Here is a 22,713-nt window from a genome sequence, read left to right on the forward strand (position 1 = left end):
GCATAAAGGATGGGCGAGAGGGTGGGGAGAGCTGCACACCAAGAAGACCCTCAAAAAGCCCCTGAAGAAAGCGACAAGGAAAAGAAGAGTGTGTAGTGGTAGTGATTGGCTTGTGTTCCGGATCACCGTCCCGTTGGGTCTCTGGCACTCAGAATCCGGGCTTGTTTAGTACATACTGCGCAAGAGGACTTGGCTCCTTTTGCTTTTGCTCTTAGTAGCTTCGTGTTTGCCCGCGATGTAGTCTCAAAGTCTCATTCCAACCAGGATTCGCCTAAGGGCTACAACGTTGACTACCACATCGATACAAGACACGGCGCCCAGCATTTCGCCATCCGGGCCACCAGAAAGAGTCGCGTAAAGCCGATCACCCCGCCGCAGCCCGCACGATAAGAAGAAAATAGTGGGGGGCTTTAGCGTGGCATAGCCCAGAGCCTGGGAACGAAGGGTCCTCAACCGACCAACTGCACCTAGTGTCGTGTACTGTACTGTAAGGTACTGAGTGTATGGACTGTAGAGGTTGGGTAGGGTTGGCACTCCAAAACTCTATGGGATCTAGACAGTATGTGGATGTTACTATTGAATTGATGGGTAATGTTCTAGAGCATCCATCTTTGGACAAAAGCCTCAACTGCCTACAACGTGCCTTTATTACTTTCTTTTTTTATTTTGTGTTCCCATCCCCTCCTCTCTCAACCCTTTCCTTTCCTTTTCCCTCTTCTCTGGTGATCACCTCACACCCACGGTCATGTTCATCTCCTCACGGGCATGTGCCCTGTTCTCCAACTTCAACTAGAAAACGAGACTCGATTCTATTGGAAACTTCCTCGCTTCAAGTAAAAGCCCAGTACGACGAAACGGCCCCGCTGACCACCCCCACCACCCTCTCCCGAGTCCCCCGTTCGTCTGCTGATCCCCTCGGTTTCCCAGCAGAACACTGGACCCTGCTTATTCTATATTCTTCTTCCATCCTTCTTCGCGACTTTTTTTTTGACACTTGCTTCTTTTCTATTTCACCATTCCTCCTTTCGTCCATCAGTTTTACTCCCGGCTCATATCGATATACATCCTTCCTCCGCCAGCGATGAAATAAAGGATCCTGCATTTGCTGTAAGCGACCAGCGAGCAAGGCTCCAAGCCGCCCCCACTATCGACCGACTTCAATCAGACAATTATCTTCAATTGTTAGCAGCAGGCGTTATCCCGTCTGTCTCTTTCATACGGCAGCTGTGATACTAGACGTTTCGCGCTCTATACAGTACAAAGAACATACAAGCACGCCTCGAACACAATTGGAATTTCTAGTCATGGAGGTCCACGAGATAACATCGTCCGGCGCTCCGAGCCCGGGCCCAGAGGGCGTATCCACTCCGCCAGCGCCGGACATGCCGGTCAAGGGCAAGAGCCGACACCGTCTGATCCAGCGAATCCAGCGAATATCTTCAACGCCTTCATTGAGTGGTCTGCGTCGCTCCAGATCGGTTGGAAGCCGTGGGAGTCCTTATAGCACTCGAAGCACTCTCTCGTGTGTTAGTCTTGCGGCCACTGGACCGCCTCAGACCCCCTACAGCGCCCGTTCATCGACCCCACAGCCCTCGCCTCTTGGTCTACCCAGCGCTTTGAGCTCAACCCCCCAATCTTCAGGGGAGTTTCCATTCGACACTCCTGATGGTTATTTGGCCATTCGTAAGGTCGAAAATGCGACTCCGGTTACCACTCCTGGGACCGCCCCTCTCCCATCAGAGTTTCGGTCTAAGCAGGACGTACAGATTCGAACCCGACCTGGTGTAAAACCTATTCAGAAGCAACCATTCCGTTTCTGGGACAAGATGCCCAGTGAGCTTCAGATTCACATCTTTTCTTTCTTCCAGCCAAGAGAACTCGTGCAGGCATCTCGAGTATCCAAGGCCTTTTACAAGGCCTGCTTTGATGGTCAGCTGTGGACTTCCCTTGACGCTTCGGAATTCTATCGCGAGATTCCAGCCGAATCACTCGCCAGGATTATTGTTGCGGCTGGTCCTTTCATCAAGAATCTCAACCTGCGAGGTTGCGTGCAGGTCGAGCACTACAAGCGCACCGAGGTCATTGTAAAGGCATGCAAGAACCTCATGAACGCAACCCTGGAAGGTTGCCAAAATTTCCAAAAGAGCACGCTGCATAGCTTGCTACGTAACAACGAGAAGCTTGTTAGCCTCAATCTCACAGGGCTGACTGCGGTCTCAAACACATCCTGCAAGATCATTGCCGAGTCCTGCCCTCAGCTCGAGACCATCAATATTTCCTGGTGCGGCAGGGTAGATGCTCGAGGTATCAAGGCAGTCGTAGAGGCTTGCCCGAGATTGAGGGATCTTCGGGCCGGTGAAGTTGGAGGATTCGACAATGTTGCGACTGCCGAGGCTATTTTCAAGACAAATAACTTGGAGAGGTTGGTTCTGAGCGGATGCGCCGAACTCAACGACGAAGCCCTCCAGATTATGATGCATGGTGTTGAGCCTGAAATCGATATCCTCTCTGAACGACCCATTGTGCCAGCCCGCAAGCTTCGTCACCTCGACCTGAGCCGCTGTGTCCGACTAACAGATGCAGGCGTGAAGGCGATCGGCCATCTTGTCCCTGATCTTGAGGGTCTGCAACTCTCAGGCTGTAAGTTGTTGAATGACGACGCTCTCGAGTCCATTCTCGCTTCCACCCCTCGGTTGACACACCTCGAACTCGAGGACCTCGAAAACCTCACGAACTCGATCCTATCAGAGCATCTCGCCAAAGCTCCTTGTGCATCTTCGATAGAGCATCTCTCTCTTAGCTACTGCGAAAACTTGGGCGACACTGGGATGATTCCGGTTATGCAAACATGCACGAACCTTCAGAACGTCGACCTTGACAACACTCGAGTCAGTGACCTCGTCCTCGCCGAAGCAGCCGCAATGGTCATGAAACGCTCTCAACGATCTATCGAAACGGGAACACGACCGAAACTGACCCTCCAAATGGTCGTCTACGATTGTCAAAACGTGACCTGGACAGGTGTCCGTGAGGTGCTCTTTCGCAACACACAAGTCAAGGCTGTATCAGGCCAACCTGGCCGAGTGAGCTACCCAACCGAGATGATCGGGCTTAAGTGCTTCTATGGCTTTCAGATGACCGTCGATGAGCATCAGAAGCGAGTTCTGCGTGGTGATCTTGCGTCCGCTGGTCGCCTGGAGAGGAAATGGGCAGACTACATGCAAGCCACAGAAGAAGCAGGCATGACAGGTGCAGGCTACCGAAGACGCAGGCGTCGAGCCAGAGAAGCCCAGGCCCTCCATTTAGACGAAGAGGATGGTGGTTTTGGTCCTACCGGCCGTCGGAGGGCACGCACCCTGGGCTCGTGCGCTGTCATGTAGGCCCTGAATACGATACACACGGTACATTAAGCGAATGCACGCCAATATACAGCAGAATGGTATACGAATATGCTGGGACTTTTTTCTTCTTCCTTTTCTCGGGGCGTCTTGGGGTTTGGTTAAATGGGTAGATGTTTATTTGGCGGGGGCTGCTCGCCTTCTTGTTGTTAACGGCGTTATGGTAGATCACGGCGTTCTCTTTTTCATGGCAGTCCTTATGCCATGATAGTGGTGTGCATTTCAGCGCATTGAGCATATTGAACGACGTTGTGCATATCTGTATAGACAGTCAAATACATTGAACGTAGATTCGAAACCAACATCTACAGAAACCTTGGTACGCTTTTTGGAATCTCACGTCGAGGTTAGAATATTTCAGTCACTATCCGTTCGCCGCGATGTGATCTCCACCACCGTGAGTTCCTCGCCAATTCGCCTTCGTCACCCCCTACAATGTCCGACCACTTGAGTATGAACTCTTCCGTTGCCTCCCAACTTCTTGAGTCCCAGGGGGTTCCAGTATGTGCGCCTGCAATGCCTCCCCAACAAGTCAAGTGATTAAGTGAATCATGGAAGAACTCATCCTCATCCATGTCATTCATCTTCTCGATGATGTTGTCCCTGATATCCTTGAAGGGAATCACATCGATAAACGGATGGTGATTAACAACAACCTGCTTTCGTGTAGGGCGGAGATCGAAATGCAGGGTGCGGGATCCACGCTGGACAGATGTGATGATAGCTTCAGGATTAGGATCCGAATCCGCGTGTGCCCTGTAGAAGGGTGAAATGGCATCGTCAGAACAGTACATCGATCTTGTTATCCCAAGTGAGAGACAATTCTCGAGCATAGCGCTGATAATGCATATGATGTCGATCTGGAGATTGTTTTTGTATGGATCTGGGATAACAGGGAGAAGGACTTCTCTGGAATGGTTGGGAATGTGAAGTGTAGGACAACCACAGTTGAAGAACAGCACTGGTGCTGTGTACTCATCGTATATGGGGTTTTCAGAAATCCATTGGTCAAAGTCTTCGAAGATGAGGCTGGCACTCCACGTCCCTATATCCGTCGTCGACTGTGATATCGAGTTTCCAGGATCAGGATGGGGGTATGAAGGATTGATAGTTTCAGCGTCTATGGGAGTTCCACTGACAGGTGCTGAAGTAAGCCCTCCTGCGGGATTCTCCCCGTGAATGAGGGACCTGTCACTGTTTTCCTGTAATGCAGCTCCCTGCTCGGCTGCTCGGCGCTCTAGCTCCTGTATGCGCTTCCGCTGCTTTTCCCCTGAAATGGATCATGTCAGCCACCAGCAGCAAAGTACCCAAGCGGCTTATATAAAGAGATTTTGGTTCCCATGCTGAGTTAACTCACTGTATGTCTGCTGAGCTAAGCGGTTCTGTAGGCGCCTCTTCTCGGGATCACGGCGGATGACCTTCTTCTTGATGGCTGAAGGCTCCTTTTGACTAGATTGACTGGCATTCGTTGAGCGCTGAGAGGTGCCGGGACGTTCTCGTCCCATCTTTTTCTGATTTAAAAATATATCGTACGAAACTGTTGATTGCAAAATACTATTGAAAGAGTTGATCACCTCGAGTGAAGTGAAGTGAAGGCATCGCGAGGATTCTTGTAAGCCACTGGTATGGCTTATGGCTGACGTGAGCCACTCGGCCCTCACTAGTACAATATTATTGTTGCCAGCTGACTTACCCTATACATTTTCTTGATCCAAACATTTCTTCGAGGCAGTTTCTGGCCATCAACTGTGGATTGCATGGTGATTGTGTACTGCTGCCTGTCCCCCATACAGACCTATGGGTGTGTTGATATCCAAACTGACTGGGGTAAAAACTCTTTCGCTACATTTGACAAATACTGTCGTCAAGTTCAGTCACAACCGACCCTTGCCTAATCTCTTCTTGGTCAATAGTTCGTCGACAGTTTGACGGAGCTAGCCCACCAATCGTATCCTTCTCCTGGCTAAAGACGTCCGTAGGTTCGACCGGCAAGAATATCGGGAATTCTTCAACAAATAGATATTATCATACATCTATGCGTCATTGGAAGCGAGCAATGGTCAATGGTTTGCTCCGGGATTGGGCCGGACGAAATGCAGCGGGTGGCAGCATATTAGCCTGACGCTAAACTGATCGTCCCCTCTAAATCGCTGAAGAATCGGATTCAAACTCTCCGACATGTGGACTTTTGGACGGCTTATTATAAATTTTCCCGTTCCTACCATCACAGGCTCTCATCCCATCGAGAACTGGTTGCTCCGTGGTGTCAACGGCTCCGACCTCTCGGCCGGCCGGTCTTGGATGGCTGAACGGGAATGTGGGGCCGGGCATGTGGCCTACCGAGCGCCGAGGTCCCGAGGTCATCATCCATAGTTCGAGCTTCACAACTTCGTGACTGAGGACTCACAACGACGCCCAACACTACCCACTACATCAAATAATATAGGAAAGGTATAAACGAGTAAAATGCCACTTGAGGTCATATACGTCACTCGTCACGGAGTAAGTTCCCATCAGCCTCGACTGTCCCGGCCATAGATTTCTTTGTCCTGGTATTGATAAATTGGCCCCGAGTATAGTTCCGTTCTGGATGGAGTGTCGATCCTCTCACTGGTGTGTACACCGGATTCATACGATCGCCAACAGGCATCCCCGCGGACCCAGCCTTGACGTCTCATGGGGTCTCACAATCAAAAGAGATGGGTAAACATCTCATGACCCTGGAACCTCCCATCGACGCCGTATACTCAAGCCCGTATTATCGATGTCTGCAAACGATAACACCATTCATTGAACTCAAACAACAGCAACTCAAAGACCAACCAGGTATTCGAGGCTCTGCGGCGGCCACAATACGCCCAGAACATGGCATAGGTGAGTTCTTTGGGGCAGCACCTTTCGACCATCCAACCCCCGCCTCTTCCAAGCGACTCAAGGAGCTATTTCCAGCATTCGATGAGAACTATGCGTCTGCGATAACGCCCTCTAGAAAAGGCGAAACGATCAATGACCTATATGGGCGAGTTGCAGCAGCTGTACGAGCCATCATCGAGCGCTGTGACGCAGAAGGACACCGTGCTGTGGTGTTATGCACCCATGCTGCGGTCGTCATAACACTGGGCCGTATCCTTACAGGACGTATTCCCAAAGCTGTCGAGGAAGAAGATTTCCACGCCTTTACGTGTGGACTGAGCACGTACCGCCGGCGAGGCCCAGGCCTGAAGAGAACTCCGATGTTGGGCCCTAGTAAGTTTGTTCGGTAGTGGATATCAAGTGACCAACACCGGCGGCGGGATATTGACAAACACATAAACACAGACAAATCTCACCCACCTACAAGCGACCTCAGTCCAGTAGGGGAGTGGCAGTGCGAAATCGATAGCGATTGTGGTTTCTTGACTTCTGGAGAGGAACGAGGCTGGTGCGTTAACAATACCCTCCATTCTCGCGACAAATACCGAATTAGTTATAGGCTGACCCAAAACGCAGGAAATTTTCTGGCGATGAATCGTTTCCGGGAACCGGCTCGATGTCGCAAGTTGATATTGAGTCCAAATTATAGTGCCGCTCATAGGAGGAGCGTATCACTATATGTTCAGGTAATGAGAGCTCTATAACTTCGGGTCTTGAACCGGCAGATGGCAGATATGTCCCGAGGTTACAGTTACAACAATATACCAGCTATAAAACTCTGAATATCACAATCTTGCCGAAGAATAAAAAACATATTTTGTGACATTACTTGAACCGCTTCAACTGCTCGTATCATACAAAGTCAGGGTCCCAGTGCTAAACCCAAAGAGTTGATTTCTACCGAATACACCCTTGGAAATAAGCAATAACCAGAACATGCCCGCTGCAACAGCACGTGTTCAGTTTGAATTGTGTTGGTTGTATTCCCGTCGAGGATGCATATGAACAAGCCTACAAGGCTTCTTCAACGTTTGAACCCCTGGCACTAAGTTCAACGTGCCTGCATCGCATCTGCGTGCAGTAGCCAACTGGGCTTGGATTGTGTAACAGCATAACGGGGGTTTCCCTGTGGCTAGATACTTTGGGTTCCGTTGCAGCGACACAAAAGACTGTTCAGTGCTTTATGACTCGGTGACGACAAGTCGGCAACTAAAAAATCAACGAGTCAATCAAAGTTGAGTCAACCGTAAAGTCCCCTTACATTGAGGTCAAGAAAAATCTGAACATAGCCATCAAGATGCGGGCCAGACCGAAAATAAAGGTGACTATGCACCCATAACGGAACATCCGACCCTAGCTCTGCTGAGCCGTTAGGTTAGCCATCTTCGGAGACGAACATGTTGGGTAATAAGTTGCGTCACTGGAGAATAGACAGGCTGGCGATTAGGCTACGTATCAGCAGTACAAGGATCATCATCCGAACGATTGTTCCTTTCAAGAATGGAGCTAGGAACACTGATCCTCAGCTGATATCATCTTGATTAGCGTTTTGACTATAAACAACTAACAAGATCCCTTTGACAAATAGGAAGCCGTTGTTGACGAATTGTAATGTAAATATTCAACGGCCCGTGTCATCCGTGTATCGCTCACATGCGAACTTGTGGAGAAGAGCAAGGATAGACTAGAGGAAGACTGGCGAAGGCTCCAGTCCGGAAACACGAAGCAACGATATGTGCGATGCATGTTTTATTAGGAGGTTCACAGCAATGACATGCCTTGCATGTTGTGAGATTTTCTCCATCTTACACAGGGCAAGCAAGGAGGCTGGTGAGAAGCTCGGGTATAAGATCCGTGAGACGGCGTTGCAGATGTACCCAATAATAAATGCAGATATCCTCCACATGATAGTGTAACATAGTGAGGGACTCAGGTGGTTAGGAGTCAGGAGTCAGGAGATAGACCCGGAACATGAATCAAATGAATGATCAGAATGAGCTTGTCTTGTCTCTAAAAATATATATATATATATATAAAAAAATCTCTCAGCGCATGGTCGACTATTCGATGAGAAAAACCCACACAGGTTACCCAGACCTACCTGCTACTCTACCCAATTGACAGACAATAAAGATGTAAAGGTGGAGAGAGTGGAGGTGGGCCTTGAGGAGAAAAGAGGAAAGATGATACATAATTCAACTGATCGGTTTAATTATTAAATCAGGATATTTTCATGATAGATTTCGTGGCGTCCGATCGCCTCGAGCTTGTGGATCTTATAGAAGATGAGACGTTTAAGGACCTCGTTAATCTAACGGCCGAGAGGCAGATATCTTAGGCTACCTTAGTACCTAGTATTCAAGATTGACGTTATGTTGGTAGCGCGACAAACGCTAGGCGCTTGGGTCATGTGCTTGATCTTTAGACTCAACACACCTCAAGGCAAGTGCTTTCCATAAGGTAATGAGGCTCAAGTCAACTTCACCTGACTGAATGGAAGGAATGGAAGCCACGACTGCCCACGAGGGGGATGCCTTAGGTTTCAGCTGAAACAAAGTCCATCTTGTCTTGGCGAGTTGACCGATATTTCTCGTCAACCTCATACTCTCATCATCCTTGTTGCTCATCTGTCATCTCTCACTTTCCTCAGCTCGCAACTGCAACAAAATCTCGACACCGCCCCAAAGCAACGAGAATCTTTCTGCAACGTTTGCCGTATTGGGATTGGAGAGGTGTGGCTGGCCACCCAGTGCGCAACACCCATTCGCTGTGTTGGCCAAGGCATTAGCAGCAAAAAAGCAAATCCGTCATCTGTTGGTTACACAGCACATCTCCTTAAGCATCTCGTCTTAATGAGGAGCCGATGACGAACGCCTGCATGGTATTGCAGACTTGCTGGGGGTTATCACAGTAGCATGACGGCGCCTCAGACGCTATTGCGCGCCTATACTGAGTTCAGCCCGACCTGATGGGAAGCTATCGATCTGAATATGCCGCCATCTGCAAGTATCCGATTCGGATATAATGAAGAAATGATATTTGATATAACAGATAGATCATCTATCAACTTTTGAAAAGTGAGAAAACAGTACATGTCTATGGGATCCGAATAGCGATCACCAGCGTATATTCTATCGCCACAATCAAGATCAACAATGATGACCAGCAACAACCAACAGTGCTTCAAAGAGTAACTAAGATTCATTGACCGGATCTGTCAACAATGGGTCCTCTCTTCCAGGCTTGCTTCCTCAACGCTACGGTCGCGCCCTCGCGCCGCCAGCCCGCGAGATAATCCTGCATCGTCATCGCCAATACAAGACACACAGGAAATAGTCGTCGCATATCTTCCTAGGAAATGACTTTGAAGCTCAGATTGGACCTGCGTTGCCTGCGTAGTCCGCTGGTAATGAGTCGACTGCACCCAAGCGGAGCAAGTGCTCCCACACAAGATACACGTCAAATATGACAGGATACCCTGCAGACTTTGTGGCTTTCTAAGTTTTGCTTCTTTTTTTCTTTAGAAAATGTACTCAATGGATGTACACCGCTGCTTGTAATCAGACTCGGACGCCTCCTCTGCACCCTTTTACCCTTTCATCTCGCCCGCAGCATGTAAGTTTCTGGATGGCCAACGGTGCAGAATGCCTAGCACCTTATTCTTCCTGTACGAATAGCAGCGGAAGCTTTCTCTCATTGGCCCTGTTTCTCACAAAAGCTCCCGCTGCCCCCCGACCTCATGAGTTGATTTCCCCGCTATGGCCAGATACTCGTTCTTGCCTCCACCAAGTCGCTGAGCCTGCTGCGATTAGCGGCAGTCCATAGACATACATCCGGTTGCCATCTGAGTCAGAAGACTATCACTGACTTCCATGTGCAAGAGAATATATGCTGGTAGCCGACACTCAATCCTGGTCAGACGGGGGCTGCCTTCATCATAGTTGTCTCCGACGGAACTATTGGCGTCACGTTTTAACAACACCCCTCCAGCTCGACCAGAAAACAGTTGACCCACGCCTATGGTCCCAGCAGAACGGTTGAGGCGTACGCTACTGGCTTTAACAGCCAACCAGCACTGTGTTAAGTTATTGAGCAAACAATTTTTTCTCAGTAAGTTAGTCTTGAAAAGCCTGCTGCCGGCTACAGTCAAAGTGGCAGCAGATTGGCCTAGATCGGAAGCACCAACATAGTGGCAACCCCCCGGCCAATGACATTAACACATCTCAAGTGAGATCTTTCTGGGATCTGAACGACAGGGCTTGCCCCGGACAGTGCAAATTCGGTTTAACGCGATCTCAGAGGCTGCGTTAAATGGGCCACTCCCCAGTCTAGCGAGCCAGATGGGCTAGGGTGCCTTGACCATGGCCTAGCTTGTCCACAGTGCAGAAAATGTTCATCTTTAAAAAACCATAACAGACTGTTTGATTATCGGAAGCGACAAGTTTCGCGATTGGATTATTCAAGATAGATTCTGGCTAGTACGTCTCCCCTTGGACATCTCGCCTCAGCTATGGAGTAGTACTCCATGCTCGAATTTGATCAGAGTGTGTGCCTCTTTTAGGGATAGGTCACTCCGCTCAACTATCCGCCCCTTGCTTCTACGCGATGCGGGTCTCCCTGGACAGGAAGAGACATCTAGGTACTGCTCTTTTTTCCTCTTTACTCTTCTTTTGACGGAAGACTGCCCATATGCTAATCCTGTGAACTGAACTTGTAGTTGGGGAATGTATTGGTGACTGTACACCCTAAGGAGTTGTTTGCCAAGCGGGTTAGCCTATGAAACCATGGTTGGTTGGATGCATCATACATACGATACGCAGGCTTTGTTGCTCCACCAAGGATGGCAGTTGAAGCAACCTGCAGTAAAAGGCATGGTAAAGCAGGACGATCATCCTAGTGGGCGGGCGTTCTGCACGTGCTGACAGGCTGCTCTGACGAAGCGGCGCCCTCAGTTGCAGCAACGCATCCGCACGAAACTATCTTTATAACCCTGCGGCAGGTACGGATAGGATCCCGGTTGATACTTTTGCTTCTTCGCTCCACCTTATCTCCTCTTGGCGGGGAGGGTCTTGGAGAGGGTGTCCCCCAGAAAAGAAAGGCGTTTTGTCTAACGCCAAGTTCGACTGTTGGTAGCGTCTATCACCTCGGACAGGGGTGGCACACAGACCCCTTCATAAGTCGAGACAATCACTGAATAACGTCTCGTCCTTTGATGTTGGCTTATTACCGGCGCTCAGGTACCAGACAAAAGAGCGAGAGAGTTTGCATCGGGTGAAATCAAGCGTGCCTTGGCCCTACAGACAAAAAGACCTTCAACACATCGCGAATCGAATACAAGAGAGTCGGCCCCCCTCCCATTGAGCTGTCTATATCTGAAGTCGTATCCGCATTTTCAGTAGATATTCCCGGCTCTAACTCTCCCTTCTTTCTTAAAGTCCCTTTACTCTCCCTTCGCCCCTTGCTTAGGTCCTGTAAACCAAGACGTATCTAGTTTCCACTTGCCTTTGCCCTCGGCCAGCCTCGAAGTTTTCAACTACCGCCAGACGCCTCCCTGATAATTCCTCAAGAGGGGACCCATTTCCACCTGAATCATAACAAACAACTCTGGATCAAAACAAAGAACCAGAACCATTTACATCGGCTTGTCTGCTTGCTGTGTGACAGTTGCCAGACGCCTGTCAAAATGAGTATTCATCCATTCCTCAAGATGGAGGGGGCCTCTAGGAGACATTCGGCAGAAGACCCGAACCAGACACACACCTATCAATGCTCGACTCAACCCCAAACCCCGCCATGTTCAACCTCAGGAAGCCCCAGAGTCAAGATTGAGGGTAAGTTCTGGTTTTATCAGAGACTCAGCTCTTCAGCATGGAAACCCGAGACTAACAACACTAAGAGTTTACAAGCCTCCCCAGATTACATGACGCCGTATCATCTCAAGGGAACAACTTTGTGAAGCTCCCTAGTTTAGGAGAATTTGACGAAGGAGTTGACGCCCTCATTCGAACACATGGACCAGTGAAGACCTGGACTCCATTATCTCCACTCCCTGGACTTTCTCGCAACCCGACGGCCCTTGAGCCTCTGAGATCCATTACACAACCTCAGCCATCTTGGTCTTTCCAATCTGATGACCTTCCTAACAACTACCCGATCTCAAGAAGAGGGACCATCAGCGGCCATAATCAATACTTGCTTGCAGTTGATCATCCACAGCAACCTTTGCAGGGAAACTATCGGAACCCAGACACTTACTACGGCTATGGCGCTGGCAGCCCATCCCTTCAAACACCATCGAACACGCATTGCTATCCAAGTCCACCACCAGACGGTGAGGGTCGGCATATTAACCAAAAGTACACAACTGAGGAAGGTGACTACATCATCTACGCCTGGCATGACAAGAAGATGAAGTGGCAGCGCATCAAGCAAGAATTTGCAGCTCGGTTCGGCACTACTCCCGAGCGTACGATCCAAGGTCTCCAAGCGTGGTATTACCGTATGAACCAACGCATACCTGTTTGGGACCAGGAAGGCTGGCTCTGCTTCGATAACGAAGATGACCTTGAACCTCAGCATGTTAGCATCAAGGTTCGTGAACGGGATAGCCAGGACAAACCCATGGAGCCACTTGGCATAGCTCAGCGATACCCCGAACGTGCTATTCACTATTCGTGGGTCGACGCTGAGACTAAGTTCAAGGCCCAAGACTGGGGTACGTATTTATCACTCATTGAGCCATGACAATGAAACTAACACTGCTTATAGCTGCTAAAAGAGCTTTGCAATACCGCGACAGGCGAGAGAGACGTAGAAGAAAGGAGCAGCGACGACTGAAACTATGAAGAATGAAGCATGCCGTTCCCTGTGACCAAGCTTGCGGCCCGAATCAACAATCGGCGGAGATACTGATGAACACAGAGCGACCTCGACCACCGTTGCCACTGATGAAGCGAATTGTTTCCTTTTCCTATTTGGTTTGAACTCAAAGAGTTCTATATTACGCTTTTCAACGACCGAATTTCCGACGACACGACGATCATGTTCCTACCATACCCTGAAGCATGTAACTAAATCTCCTTTGTCATATCCGTACATTTCATTTCGTGTTCTTGCTTTTCCAGCCCTCGAGTGTTTTGCAGACCACTCTTGGACATGATGTATCAGCATGATGCAAAATACCACCGGGGAAGGATAACACTGGGGGTGGGCAAAAGAGATAGCTGATTGACATGTCGAGTTAGTGTGTTTCCCATATGTTTGTACTATTAGACGAACCACGATTGATTCCCTCAAAATAATGATACCAATGGATATAGCAGGGGTGTTACTATGGTAGAATCGGCATGCAAAACTCTTCAGCTGCTAATACCACGCCAAGTGTATTGTATGTTTCATGTCTTGGCAAAAAGCTTCTATATCTGAAATCTATTGTGATTCACTTGGCATTTGACTATAATAAGCTTCAGCTCAGATGTAGATGTCATGTTATGCAAGCTTATGATCTTAAAGCCACTGCCTCCGCCCCTTTTCCCGACAAGCGGTTGCCAAGAATCTAAGTCAATTCATTCGGCATTTCGCATCTGCTTTGATAAAGCGAAGACAAACATGTAGATCCCCCTGGGGTAAAACAGTTCAGGCCGCTAGTGCAGGGCTAAAAGGCCCTGATACCATCTCGGACATGGCACGTGTCTCGAGGACGGTGTATCTAGACGGCGTGCAGATGCAAGATCCCTTCTCTGAGCAAGGTTAGATGCCAGATCCCCGTTACCAACATGCCTCTGCACGCATCGTGGGGTATGCGATAGAATCCTGGCGCACAAACCAGTCATTGTCCCGATACTGGTGCATTTCAGTATCAAATACCCTCCTCCCCCTTGGCGCGGGCAAACAATGGACAACTTCCAACGTGTGACGGATTCTCCGAGCCTATTCCGTCGACAAAAGACGACTGGCCATGCCAGATCGGGATCTTTGCATGTATTGTTGGTGGTTTACTTGAAATGCATGTTCGGCGAGTGAGACGAATGATGAAGGTGTCATGCCTCAGGGGTACACCGTTGTGGCTTGCGCAATCAAGGGTCCTCAGAATAAGAATGCGAGGTAGAGAAGTTTGGGGGGAAAGCGACTATCCTACACTGTCTGTTGTTTGTTGGCGGCGAGGGCGTGTGAGATCTGCTTGTGGTGGTTGACATGATGGGACATGTTGATTTGTTGCTGCTGGGCTGAAAGTCTAACGCCTCAAAAATCTTTAGACTAGTTTGTTTGCTCTATGTGCTTCTATTGAAAGGCTTTGCTGTGCCTCATATAGGTCCTGATACGAGCCATGGTGGCGTCGTCGTCGCCGCCGCCGTCGAGGACCATGTCATTGTCGCTTTCGTCATAGTACATGTTGTCAAACTCTTCGTCGTCAGATGCATTCCCATTCCGATAGCCATAAGGATGGCGCCCGTATTCATCATCTGACTCTACCTCGTCTTCTGGATAGTCAGCCGTGTAGTAGTTCTCGGCTAACAAGTTTGCTTTGTTAGTCTTGATTCTCAAGTCTTCAAGCTGGGTGGTGTTGCCCAAGACTAGCCGAGAGACTCACCATTCTCATCCTCGTCATCTTCGTCAAGGTCCTCGTCTTCATCACGCTCAGGGCCGTAGAATAGGTTGCTCTCCTCCTTTCCATCAAGAACCAACACGCCAACATCGGTCGGTGCAACATCGACAGTCATGGCGTGTGCAGGGATGCGGACGTATTCCTCGATGATCCAATCGTCGTCGTCCTCTGCCTCACTCTCACCCATATTCATGCTGACATCGTTTGGCTCGGATGTGCTTGTAGCCACCTCTGGGTGACGCTCCTGATATCTCTTAGCTGGAGCTCTAGGCTTGAACCTGGCTACTCTTTGCTTTTCCTGTTCCATATCCTGGAGGTTGGCCCCAATCTCTTTCATAACCCAGTCGTTCATGTCAGCAGTTATCTTTGATAAATCTTGGTTGTGAGGACTCGTAACGGAAGTTGGAAGAGGAGACCGTGTATTGGGGCCAGGAAGAGGAGAGTTCTGTCTGCTCCTTGCTGCTGGTTTTTTGAGACGTCGCTCCTGTTGTGGTGGCTCCTCTGAAGGCTGCAATTCGGACGAGGCATCTGAAGACATCGTTATGTCTTGACTTGGTTGCGCTTGTGGTACTGGTATAGATGCCTGAATGGTCTTCATAACCTGAGAGGCTCGTTGACTAGCTTTTGCACGGCTTCGTTCGACGAAGACAGCAGGTCCGTAGCGTGCTCGCTTATTTAGACCAGCACCTGATGGTTGTGCCGCATTAGAGGCCATCATCATCTTCCTCGATATGTGAAAGCGTCGTGGTTCGGTGCCCTTGGAGGTTTCGATCAATTTGGTGTCCGGTATAGGGGCGACATCATCAAGGTCGACCCTCTTCTTTGTTGGTGGTGTATCATCGCTCGGTCCGGAGACGTGAATGACTGGCTTGGCATCACGAAGAGACGGTGATGGGTTCTCTATCGTCGGGGACTGAGGGCCGGGGTGCCTCCTTTGATAGACCCATTTGCTATCACTTCGATGGCGTTTTGCGCCTTCGTCAAACTCTGGATCGAGTTAGATTCTGCAATAGTGAACGCGCAGTAGAAGAAGGCGTACGGAGAAAGGTCACAGGAGACTCGTCGTCGCGCTTTCGCTTCACGCGGATGAGCTGAGGTGGAATCGACATGTTGCTATATGTTTCGAGTGATTCGACGAGATGAAACGCGAAGGAAGGAAACAAGCAAGTCCGCTGATGACGCAGTCTAGATGTACGAGCGATCAAGCAGAGGAAATAAGCTTGAGTGATTCTTATGCGACTGAAACCACGGTGGTTTTAGAGAAGGCTTCTTTGAATGCGCCGGTTGCGTGAGTAAGCGTGCGAGAGGTTGTGTTTTCGCCGCGAACGATGAGGTCAGAAGCTGGCAACGGTATTTTCTCAAATTTTCATCCACTTACCGTAGGTTAAAGGTGGGGCCACTCACTGGGAAGAGCCGCCTAAAGAGCCTCCTGGGAGGTGGGGCCATGCTGGTTTTAGTGTCTGCGTTAGTGGGCAGTTATCCTGGCAATTGGTGGGGGTTGGTGGTTGGGCTTCATCCACTGAACGGAGTGAACCGACTTGAGCTGAGAAATGCATAAAGAGATTGAAAATCAGAAACGAATATATCAGTGCCTTAGTCACACACTCGGTAATTACCTAGGTAGATACACTATCTTATCGTACTGCCTGTCTTGTCTCTAAAATGAAATGGCTGCTGCTCTTGAATTGGCTTTCGACGGTGCAAGGTTGAGCTGGGAAGTGGGGTTAACGGTTAAGAATCTCCTGATACTGGGACAAGCAAGCAACCAAAAGCTCTTCAGAGCTGGAGGTCCAGACCAGCTTGATGATTTCAAATCCTGAACGCTAATAACGTATTTACAGGAGAGGAAGCCGGCTGTAACATGCCTGATATTTGGTTCAGACAAGCGAGAGGAGGCAGAGACATGCTCATAGCTTGCTTCGACAGCTTGAAAACGGTTGGAATGCGGGGGCGCACGGTTCACCGTAGTCTATCCACAAGTGCATATCCAGTCATGCTATGCCGTAGTCTCACAAGTGCTGGGGCATCGTGTTCACAACCCACGGGTAGTTGCTGATTTCTTCCCTGCTCCCGTTGATTGACGTGCATGAACTCAACGGGATCTTTGTGCTGGCATACAGCGGAACGGGGTCAAGATGGATCAAGAGATCAACTGCGATGTAACCAATTGCCAAGGAGATGGAGAGGCATCGTTGCGCGTGGATCGGCGGCTATAAAACAGGTCACCAAAGCTAATTGGTACATAACTACAAGGTCAGAAAAGACCCGTCGTCAATGCAGATCGTGATCAACCCCGGATTACGGCGTAGCCTTCAACACCAAGATTGGTACTGGCTTGGGCGTAGGATTATGAATTGCAAAACGCCTTTTAGTTACGGTAGATCATACACGAGTTTCTTATATACATGAATCAGATTCAGTCGCTTCTCTGACCACGAATTACAGTTCTCTGCCCCCTCATCTCTCGTCCCTTGAGCTCAATGACGTCTATCCAGCACTTGTTCTAGAGGGTACCTAATAAGTATCCTCGGTGTAGGTAGGTAAGGTAGGTAACTAAGAGTGACCTGAAAAAGTCAATGCAAACTCACGTGTTTGGGCCCCAACGGCAGACTCCAACGTCTCATTCCGTTACTCTCCCTTGTCTTCTTGTCCTTGTCCTTGAGATTTGTCCTCTACAGTCAACTTAGTAGGTGCCTTGCTCCTCACAAAGCCCAAGGCATCGATCGGCCGCAAGATCAAGCTCAAGCTCCAGGTTGGTGTTGCATTGACCTTCAGCTGTCGTCATCCCGCCTCCTCCCTCCCGTTCTCCTCCTCACTCATGTCTTCACCCAACTTCCATCATTAACCTTTCTTTCTTTCGTCATTCTACACCTCACCTCTAATTTTCCCTCATTTTCTTTACGTGTCGCGCTTTTTCGACCTGTTGTCAATGCGTGGTGATCCTGCTGTATTGATCTCTGGATCATCACCCTGTGTCGACAGAGGTACGAATATCCATCCCTGTCCGTCGTTCGATTCTCGCGCGCTCCGAAATCAGAGCATCGATGCCAACTCAGTAACCTTTTTAGAAACCTACGATTTGCCTTAATTACGCCTTTGCCTCATCATTTAACTGTTCATTCACGTATGCATTTTGACCACGCTTCTGCCTTGGCTGCGAGTTACTTACTGTATCAGTGTACTTTCGGCTCAACCCACCATGTCATCCAAAACGCCATGTACAGTTACCTACAAGAAGCCTGGGACTTTACCTCCTGTCTTTCTTGCAGGCTCCTTCACTGATCCACAATGGCAACTTCAAGAGATGGAATACACTACTGACCAAAACGGAGACCATATTTTTCGGTCTGAAGTTATGCTAGAACCTGATCAGGATTACCAATTCAAGCTCCGCATAGGTCATGACAATTGGGCTCTAGCCGAGAACTATCCTACTGGTGAGTGCAGAGCCATTCCCTATCCCGAGCTGCTCCCTGATATTTTGTTCCAAAGCAACCGATGATTCCGGAAATCAGAACAATGTTATACGCGCACCTGAAAAGCCAGCTGAAGAGCAGATCGCACCAGCCGGCGTCGATACGCCAGCGATCAATTTGAACCCCCCTGCCAGTCAGCTCCCTTCGACATCTACAGAAGCAGAATCCGTCGCCGAGAACGCGGAAGATTTCAAGGTTCCATTATTTGCACACGAGTCACTAGGTAACGATGTTGAAGAAGAAACCGATGACAACAAGATACCATTGTTGGCGCATGAAACTCTGGGCGATGAGTCCAAGGAGGAAGACGAAGCAGAGGCCTTCAAGGCACCTCTTTTGGCCCACGAAACGCTCGGAAGCGATGCGAAGGAGGACTCTGAAGAAATGAAAATGCCACTGTTTGCACACGAGTGTCTTGGTGCTTATGATTTTGGAGAAGAGCCAGACTCAGCTCCGATCGCAGTCAATAGCCCAGGTCAAAGTTCAAGAGCCAAATCGAAGCACGACGAATCTTCCGACATCGACGTCAACGACCCTACACTCGAGACCTTCCCTTCCGATCGCGGCTCGATCCTTGATGCCATTCGGACCATTCAGACTCACCTTGGAGAAGATCAGACCCATCTCGAGGACATTCCTCTGTCACCTCGTGTAATCTCATCTAGAAGGACTAGTCTGGATTCTAACGATGACTTGTGTTTGTCACCCGCGTCTTTGAGTCCTACCGTTACTAGGAGACGAGACAGCAGACCTTCTCATAGTTTCGGACGAACTCGTTCCTTAGTATCTCTAGGCTCGATCGAAGAGGAGCCCAAACCTGCTTCGAGCAAGCAATCCGCAGGCCCTGCCGTTGTATCTCTACCGAATCCCAACTCCAAGAGCAAGCCGGTCGGGCAGAAGTCACCCCCTAGTGAGGAAGACGAAGCTGTCGTAATGAAGACCTCAGAGGTAAAACCCAGTACGAAGACCAATGGCGAGTCAGCATCTCAAGTTGAAAGTTATGAGGCCCAGAATACCCAACACGATAAGGCCTCCAGCGCCACCACGGCTGCAGATACCCCAGCTGCAATCTCCCAAGCGATCGACAGCCCATCTAACGATACGCCATCGATCGGTAAATCTGTGCAAAATGAATCGTCCGGAATCCCTGAGTCCGAAGCAGTTCAATCCTCAAAAGAGCCACAACCAACACCAGATCCAATTATCGACAATAAAATCAAGAAAACGGCGGCTTCAGGGGATCCTTCTCGAGCCCCGCCACGTGGCAGTGTTGTGCCTTTGTGAGTACCTACTTGACATGCCGAAGAGAATGCTTCTAACAATGATGCCTCAGAATCGTTACAACGGGAGCCCTCGCTGTCGCCATTGGGATAGGGTGGTGGCAGGCGGCCGACCACTAGGAGAAGTAACCTTCTAACGTTGATTCTGGCTTTGGGCTGGATTGGGTAGTTTTCATAATAAAGGATAGGACATCGACGATGCAGGGATAAACAGCAACTGTACGTGTACGAACCGAGGAGGATTGATAACAAAACAGGGCCGTGAACAACGGACGGTAGAAACCTATACGAGTCCTAGGAGCCACTAGGAAGCATGTTTATTTTGTCGATGCGAATACTAAACCGATTGGTACGATTCATCACGTACTTTTATTAAATGTTGTCTTCGTATTGTACCCACGTAATATGAGGTAAGATACCTGAAGGGAGCATGAGGGGTTGGTACGCACTGTGTCCATCTGCATCGGCGAAAAAGACTCCGAGGCCCGACTTCAATTAAAAAAAAAAAAACTCCACCATCAATCAGTATCATATTATCACCAAGAATATTTCTGCAACACAGTTGTTTCATCGTATGAAACCCGGCAATTATGCAGCGCATAGCAACGAGCTCGGTTTGCTCGCTTTGTATTCGTTCATCTAGGCCGACTACAGTTGCACGTTCATCACTACAAACATGCATTAGCCAACGCCTGGCTTCGCAACATTTCAAGCCTCGCCCCTCGCGCATGGTTCTCTCAGATCGAGTTGATCGACCACCTCCGTCTCGCGATGATCGGCGCCAACGTCGTGAAGCCCCAGGTCCTTTTGGAGGAATGAACAAGAAATATGCCAATATTGATCCTGCCCGGAGAGCCGGTCCGCATCGAGCGATAGGAGGAAAAGATGGCAATGGAGGAAAGACAAGAGAGAGGGAAAACAGGAGAGGAGGACCAAGAGACGGAGACGACCGAAAGGCGCTCAAGATGCAGAGGGCTCTGGCTACGGTCTCGTACGGAAAGCGAACAGTGATGAAAGAAAGCATGACCGACTACGAAACATTCGACAACTTTGATCTCATCCCCACCCTTCAAGTCGCCGTCAACGAAGAGCTCTTTAAGGGCATGACAGATATCAAGCCAACCCCTGTGCAGCGACTAGCGATTCCGGCTTTGCTGGGACAAAGAAGTCCAGACGACTTGAAAAGACCAACAGAAGAGATGAGGTCATTCTTATTAGCGGCAGAGACTGGTTCCGGGAAGACATTGGCCTATCTGTTGCCGGCTATCGATGCTCTCAAGACTGCCGAAGCAGAGGACCCTGAGCTAAAGGCCTACCGTGAACGATGGGAACTCGAGAAGCAACGACAATTAGAGGGCCATTCCAAGGGCAAGCCATTCGACGAGCCGCATCCTACCATGGCTCGCCCCAAGGTTGTCGTCCTTGTGCCCACAGCAGAGCTTGCGCACCAGGTCACAAAGGTATCCAAAGCTCTGTCACACGTGGCCAAGTTCAAGACAGAACTCCTCTCTTCGGACTTGAAACCCCAGCAGATTCAGCGTAACCTGTACGGACCTAGGGGAGTTGATGTCATCGTCTCGACACCTCATCTCCTCGCATCGATTGCTGATTCAGATCCCAACATCCTCTCCCGCGTATCTCATCTAATCGTCGATGAGGCAGACTCTCTTTTCGACCGAAGTTTTGCTCCAGTCACCACCAGTATTGTGGAGCGAGCGCTGCCCTCCATGAAACAGTTTGTCTGCTGTTCAGCCACGATTCCCCGAAAACTCAACAACTTCCTCGCCACCAACTACCCCAAGATGGTCCGAATCACCACACCCAACCTCCACGCTATCCCCCGACGTGTCCAATTAGGTGTTGTTGACGTCTCGAGAGAACCCTACCGCAACAGGAAGGATCTCGCCTGTGCCGATGCTATCTACTCCATCGGCCGCGAGTCTGCCGGTCACGAGGGACCAGTAAAGGGCGAAGTTGATGTTCGCCGCATAATGGTTTTCGTCAACGAGCGGGAGAAGACCGAGGAATTGGCGAACTACCTCAGAGAGAAGGGAATCAATGCCGAGGCTCTCCATAGAGATACACCTGAGAAGCGCCACGGCGAGGTTCTGGAGACTTTTACGTCTCCCGCGCCTCTTAGAATCCCAACACCGTCAATTGCCTCCAAGGCTCGATCACTGGCCAACGTGAGAGTCCTGGTCGTTACAGACTTGGCCTCAAGGGGTATCGATACCCTTGCAGTCCGTCATGTGATTCTATATGATGTGCCTCACACAACCATTGACTTTATCCACCGACTTGGTCGTGCCGGACGAATGGGTCGACGTGGTCGTGGTATTGTGCTTGTTGGTAACGACGATAGGAAGGATGTTGTCGCAGAGGTCAAGAACAGCATGTTCAGAGGACAGGCCCTGATTTAAACATCGCTATCCTGTTTCATTTTATGCATCATGTACAATGAATGGAGTAATTGGATGAATATGTAAGATTATAAGGTAATGAGGTTGGATAAAGTCTATTTGCATGGATGGGTCAAGATTTTTATGAATATCTCCATAGAGGAAATGTACAATATCTAAGCATTTTATGATTTATGTGCCCAAAACTCACGAAAATCTCAAATTTGTCGTATAATCTGAATAATGCAGTTCGATTTAAGAGGTAAGCGGCTCTAACTAACCATGCTGATCGTCAAGCTTCTGTGGGTCAAAGCGCTTGGTGTTTGGTGGGCCATCAAACCTAAGGTAATGGAACCAATCCTGCTACCTGTTGAGCAAGGTACGTACCGTCAACGTCGCGTCGCGTTTCTTTGGCGTGTTTCTCTTCCCCATTCGCACAATAACGTCCGTCACCCAAAGACTGGCCACCCCCACAGACCGGCCACCTCACTTTTAACCCAGCCACCCAATTTATATATACTTTAAACAGTCACAACTCTACCAATTTAATTCCAATTAATTTCAAACTAACGCCAATCAATTCAGAATGCCTTCTTTTACTGAAAAAGATATGAGCGCCGCTCTCCAGATGGTTGCAGAGGG

General features: G+C 49.4%; 7 protein-coding genes across 17 annotated transcripts; 5 read left to right on the forward strand and 2 right to left on the reverse strand.

The window, feature by feature from the left end:
• Window positions 1-688: 688 nt before the first annotated feature.
• Window positions 689-5,428, reverse strand: FOIG_03132 (uncharacterized protein). Of its 2 annotated transcripts, XM_031200802.1 has the most exons (3): window positions 5,092-5,138; window positions 4,756-5,027; window positions 3,599-4,668 (listed from the first exon to the last, which is right to left on the reverse strand). In XM_031200802.1, the coding sequence occupies exons 1-3, from the start codon at window positions 5,115-5,117 to the stop codon at window positions 3,746-3,748; spliced, it is 1,221 nt and encodes a 406-aa protein (XP_031070570.1). In that variant the 5' UTR covers window positions 5,118-5,138; the 3' UTR covers window positions 3,599-3,745. The 2 variants fall into 2 exon arrangements, with proteins under 2 accessions (XP_031070571.1, XP_031070570.1); XM_031200803.1 differs by having other exon boundaries at window positions 689-4,668; window positions 4,756-5,428.
• Window positions 854-3,759, forward strand: FOIG_03133 (uncharacterized protein). The gene has a single exon (XM_031200804.1). The coding sequence runs from the start codon at window positions 1,305-1,307 to the stop codon at window positions 3,378-3,380; it is 2,076 nt and encodes a 691-aa protein (XP_031070572.1). The 5' UTR covers window positions 854-1,304; the 3' UTR covers window positions 3,381-3,759.
• Window positions 5,429-5,567: 139 nt separating the features above from the next.
• On the forward strand, window positions 5,568-7,148 carry FOIG_03134 (uncharacterized protein). Of its 6 annotated transcripts, XM_031200806.1 has the most exons (5): window positions 5,619-5,900; window positions 5,978-6,272; window positions 6,348-6,644; window positions 6,717-6,819; window positions 6,888-7,136. In XM_031200806.1, exons 1-5 carry the CDS (start codon window positions 5,865-5,867, stop codon window positions 6,958-6,960), a joined length of 804 nt encoding a protein of 267 aa, XP_031070574.1. In that variant the 5' UTR covers window positions 5,619-5,864; the 3' UTR covers window positions 6,961-7,136. The 6 variants fall into 6 exon arrangements, with proteins under 6 accessions (XP_031070573.1, XP_031070575.1, XP_031070576.1 ...); XM_031200805.1 differs by having other exon boundaries at window positions 5,568-5,900; window positions 5,978-6,644; window positions 6,888-7,148; XM_031200809.1 differs by having other exon boundaries at window positions 6,348-6,819.
• A 4,347-nt stretch (window positions 7,149-11,495) lies between these two features.
• Window positions 11,496-13,770, forward strand: FOIG_03135 (uncharacterized protein). Its single transcript, XM_031200811.1, has 3 exons — window positions 11,496-12,142; window positions 12,208-13,026; window positions 13,080-13,770. Exons 1-3 carry the CDS (start codon window positions 11,995-11,997, stop codon window positions 13,154-13,156), a joined length of 1,044 nt encoding a protein of 347 aa, XP_031070579.1. The 5' UTR covers window positions 11,496-11,994; the 3' UTR covers window positions 13,157-13,770.
• Window positions 13,201-16,555, reverse strand: FOIG_03136 (uncharacterized protein). 5 transcript variants are annotated; one of them, XM_031200812.1, is made up of 4 exons: window positions 15,956-16,555; window positions 14,902-15,903; window positions 13,590-14,821; window positions 13,201-13,534 (listed from the first exon to the last, which is right to left on the reverse strand). In XM_031200812.1, exons 1-3 carry the CDS (start codon window positions 16,023-16,025, stop codon window positions 14,592-14,594), a joined length of 1,302 nt encoding a protein of 433 aa, XP_031070580.1. In that variant the 5' UTR covers window positions 16,026-16,555; the 3' UTR covers window positions 13,201-13,534; window positions 13,590-14,591. The 5 variants fall into 5 exon arrangements, with proteins under 5 accessions (XP_031070580.1, XP_031070583.1, XP_031070581.1 ...); XM_031200813.1 differs by having other exon boundaries at window positions 13,254-13,534; window positions 13,593-14,821; XM_031200814.1 differs by lacking the exon at window positions 13,201-13,534 and having other exon boundaries at window positions 13,602-14,821; window positions 15,956-16,257; window positions 16,321-16,373.
• A 1,560-nt stretch (window positions 16,556-18,115) lies between these two features.
• On the forward strand, window positions 18,116-19,792 carry FOIG_03137 (uncharacterized protein; the record flags this gene model as incomplete). Its single annotated transcript, XM_031200817.1, has 3 exons — window positions 18,116-18,353; window positions 18,409-19,672; window positions 19,726-19,792. 3 exons carry the CDS (start codon window positions 18,116-18,118, stop codon window positions 19,790-19,792), a joined length of 1,569 nt encoding a protein of 522 aa, XP_031070585.1.
• Window positions 19,793-20,262: 470 nt separating this feature from the next.
• FOIG_03138 (uncharacterized protein) lies at window positions 20,263-22,092 on the forward strand (the record flags this gene model as incomplete). Its single annotated transcript, XM_031200818.1, has 1 exon — window positions 20,263-22,092. The coding sequence occupies one exon, from the start codon at window positions 20,263-20,265 to the stop codon at window positions 22,090-22,092; it is 1,830 nt and encodes a 609-aa protein (XP_031070586.1).
• Between the last annotated feature and the right edge of the window lie 621 nt (window positions 22,093-22,713).

This window comes from Fusarium odoratissimum (genome assembly GCF_000260195.1).
Source record: "Fusarium odoratissimum NRRL 54006 unplaced genomic scaffold supercont1.3, whole genome shotgun sequence".
Classification (NCBI taxonomy): Eukaryota; Fungi; Ascomycota; class Sordariomycetes; order Hypocreales; family Nectriaceae; genus Fusarium; species Fusarium odoratissimum.

Excerpts from the sequence above, each read along its gene's own strand:
- FOIG_03132 (XM_031200802.1), bottom strand. The coding sequence starts at position 5,117 with ATGTTTGGATCAAGAAAATGTATAGG. Across the intron at positions 5,028-5,091 it reads GGATCAAGAAAATGTATAGG|CCATACCAGTGGCTTACAAG; the intron begins GTAAGTCAGCTG and ends GTCAGCCATAAG. Across the intron at positions 4,669-4,755 it reads CTTAGCTCAGCAGACATACA|GGGAAAAGCAGCGGAAGCGC; the intron begins GTGAGTTAACTC and ends GATCCATTTCAG.
- FOIG_03136 (XM_031200812.1), bottom strand. The coding sequence starts at position 16,025 with ATGTCGATTCCACCTCAGCTCATCCGCGTGAAGCGAAAGCGCGACGAC. Across the intron at positions 15,904-15,955 it reads GTCTCCTGTGACCTTTCTCC|AGTTTGACGAAGGCGCAAAA; the intron begins GTACGCCTTCTT and ends AACTCGATCCAG. Across the intron at positions 14,822-14,901 it reads AGATGACGAGGATGAGAATG|CCGAGAACTACTACACGGCT; the intron begins GTGAGTCTCTCG and ends CAAACTTGTTAG.
- FOIG_03133 (XM_031200804.1), top strand. The coding sequence starts at position 1,305 with ATGGAGGTCCACGAGATAACATCGTCCGGCGCTCCGAGCCCGGGCCCA.
- FOIG_03135 (XM_031200811.1), top strand. The coding sequence starts at position 11,995 with ATGAGTATTCATCCATTCCTCAAGATGGAGGGGGCCTCTAGGAGACAT. Across the intron at positions 12,143-12,207 it reads CCCCAGAGTCAAGATTGAGG|AGTTTACAAGCCTCCCCAGA; the intron begins GTAAGTTCTGGT and ends AACAACACTAAG. Across the intron at positions 13,027-13,079 it reads GTTCAAGGCCCAAGACTGGG|CTGCTAAAAGAGCTTTGCAA; the intron begins GTACGTATTTAT and ends CACTGCTTATAG.
- FOIG_03134 (XM_031200805.1), top strand. The coding sequence starts at position 5,865 with ATGCCACTTGAGGTCATATACGTCACTCGTCACGGA. Across the intron at positions 5,901-5,977 it reads TATACGTCACTCGTCACGGA|TTCCGTTCTGGATGGAGTGT; the intron begins GTAAGTTCCCAT and ends CCCCGAGTATAG. Across the intron at positions 6,820-6,887 it reads TCTGGAGAGGAACGAGGCTG|GAAATTTTCTGGCGATGAAT; the intron begins GTGCGTTAACAA and ends CCCAAAACGCAG.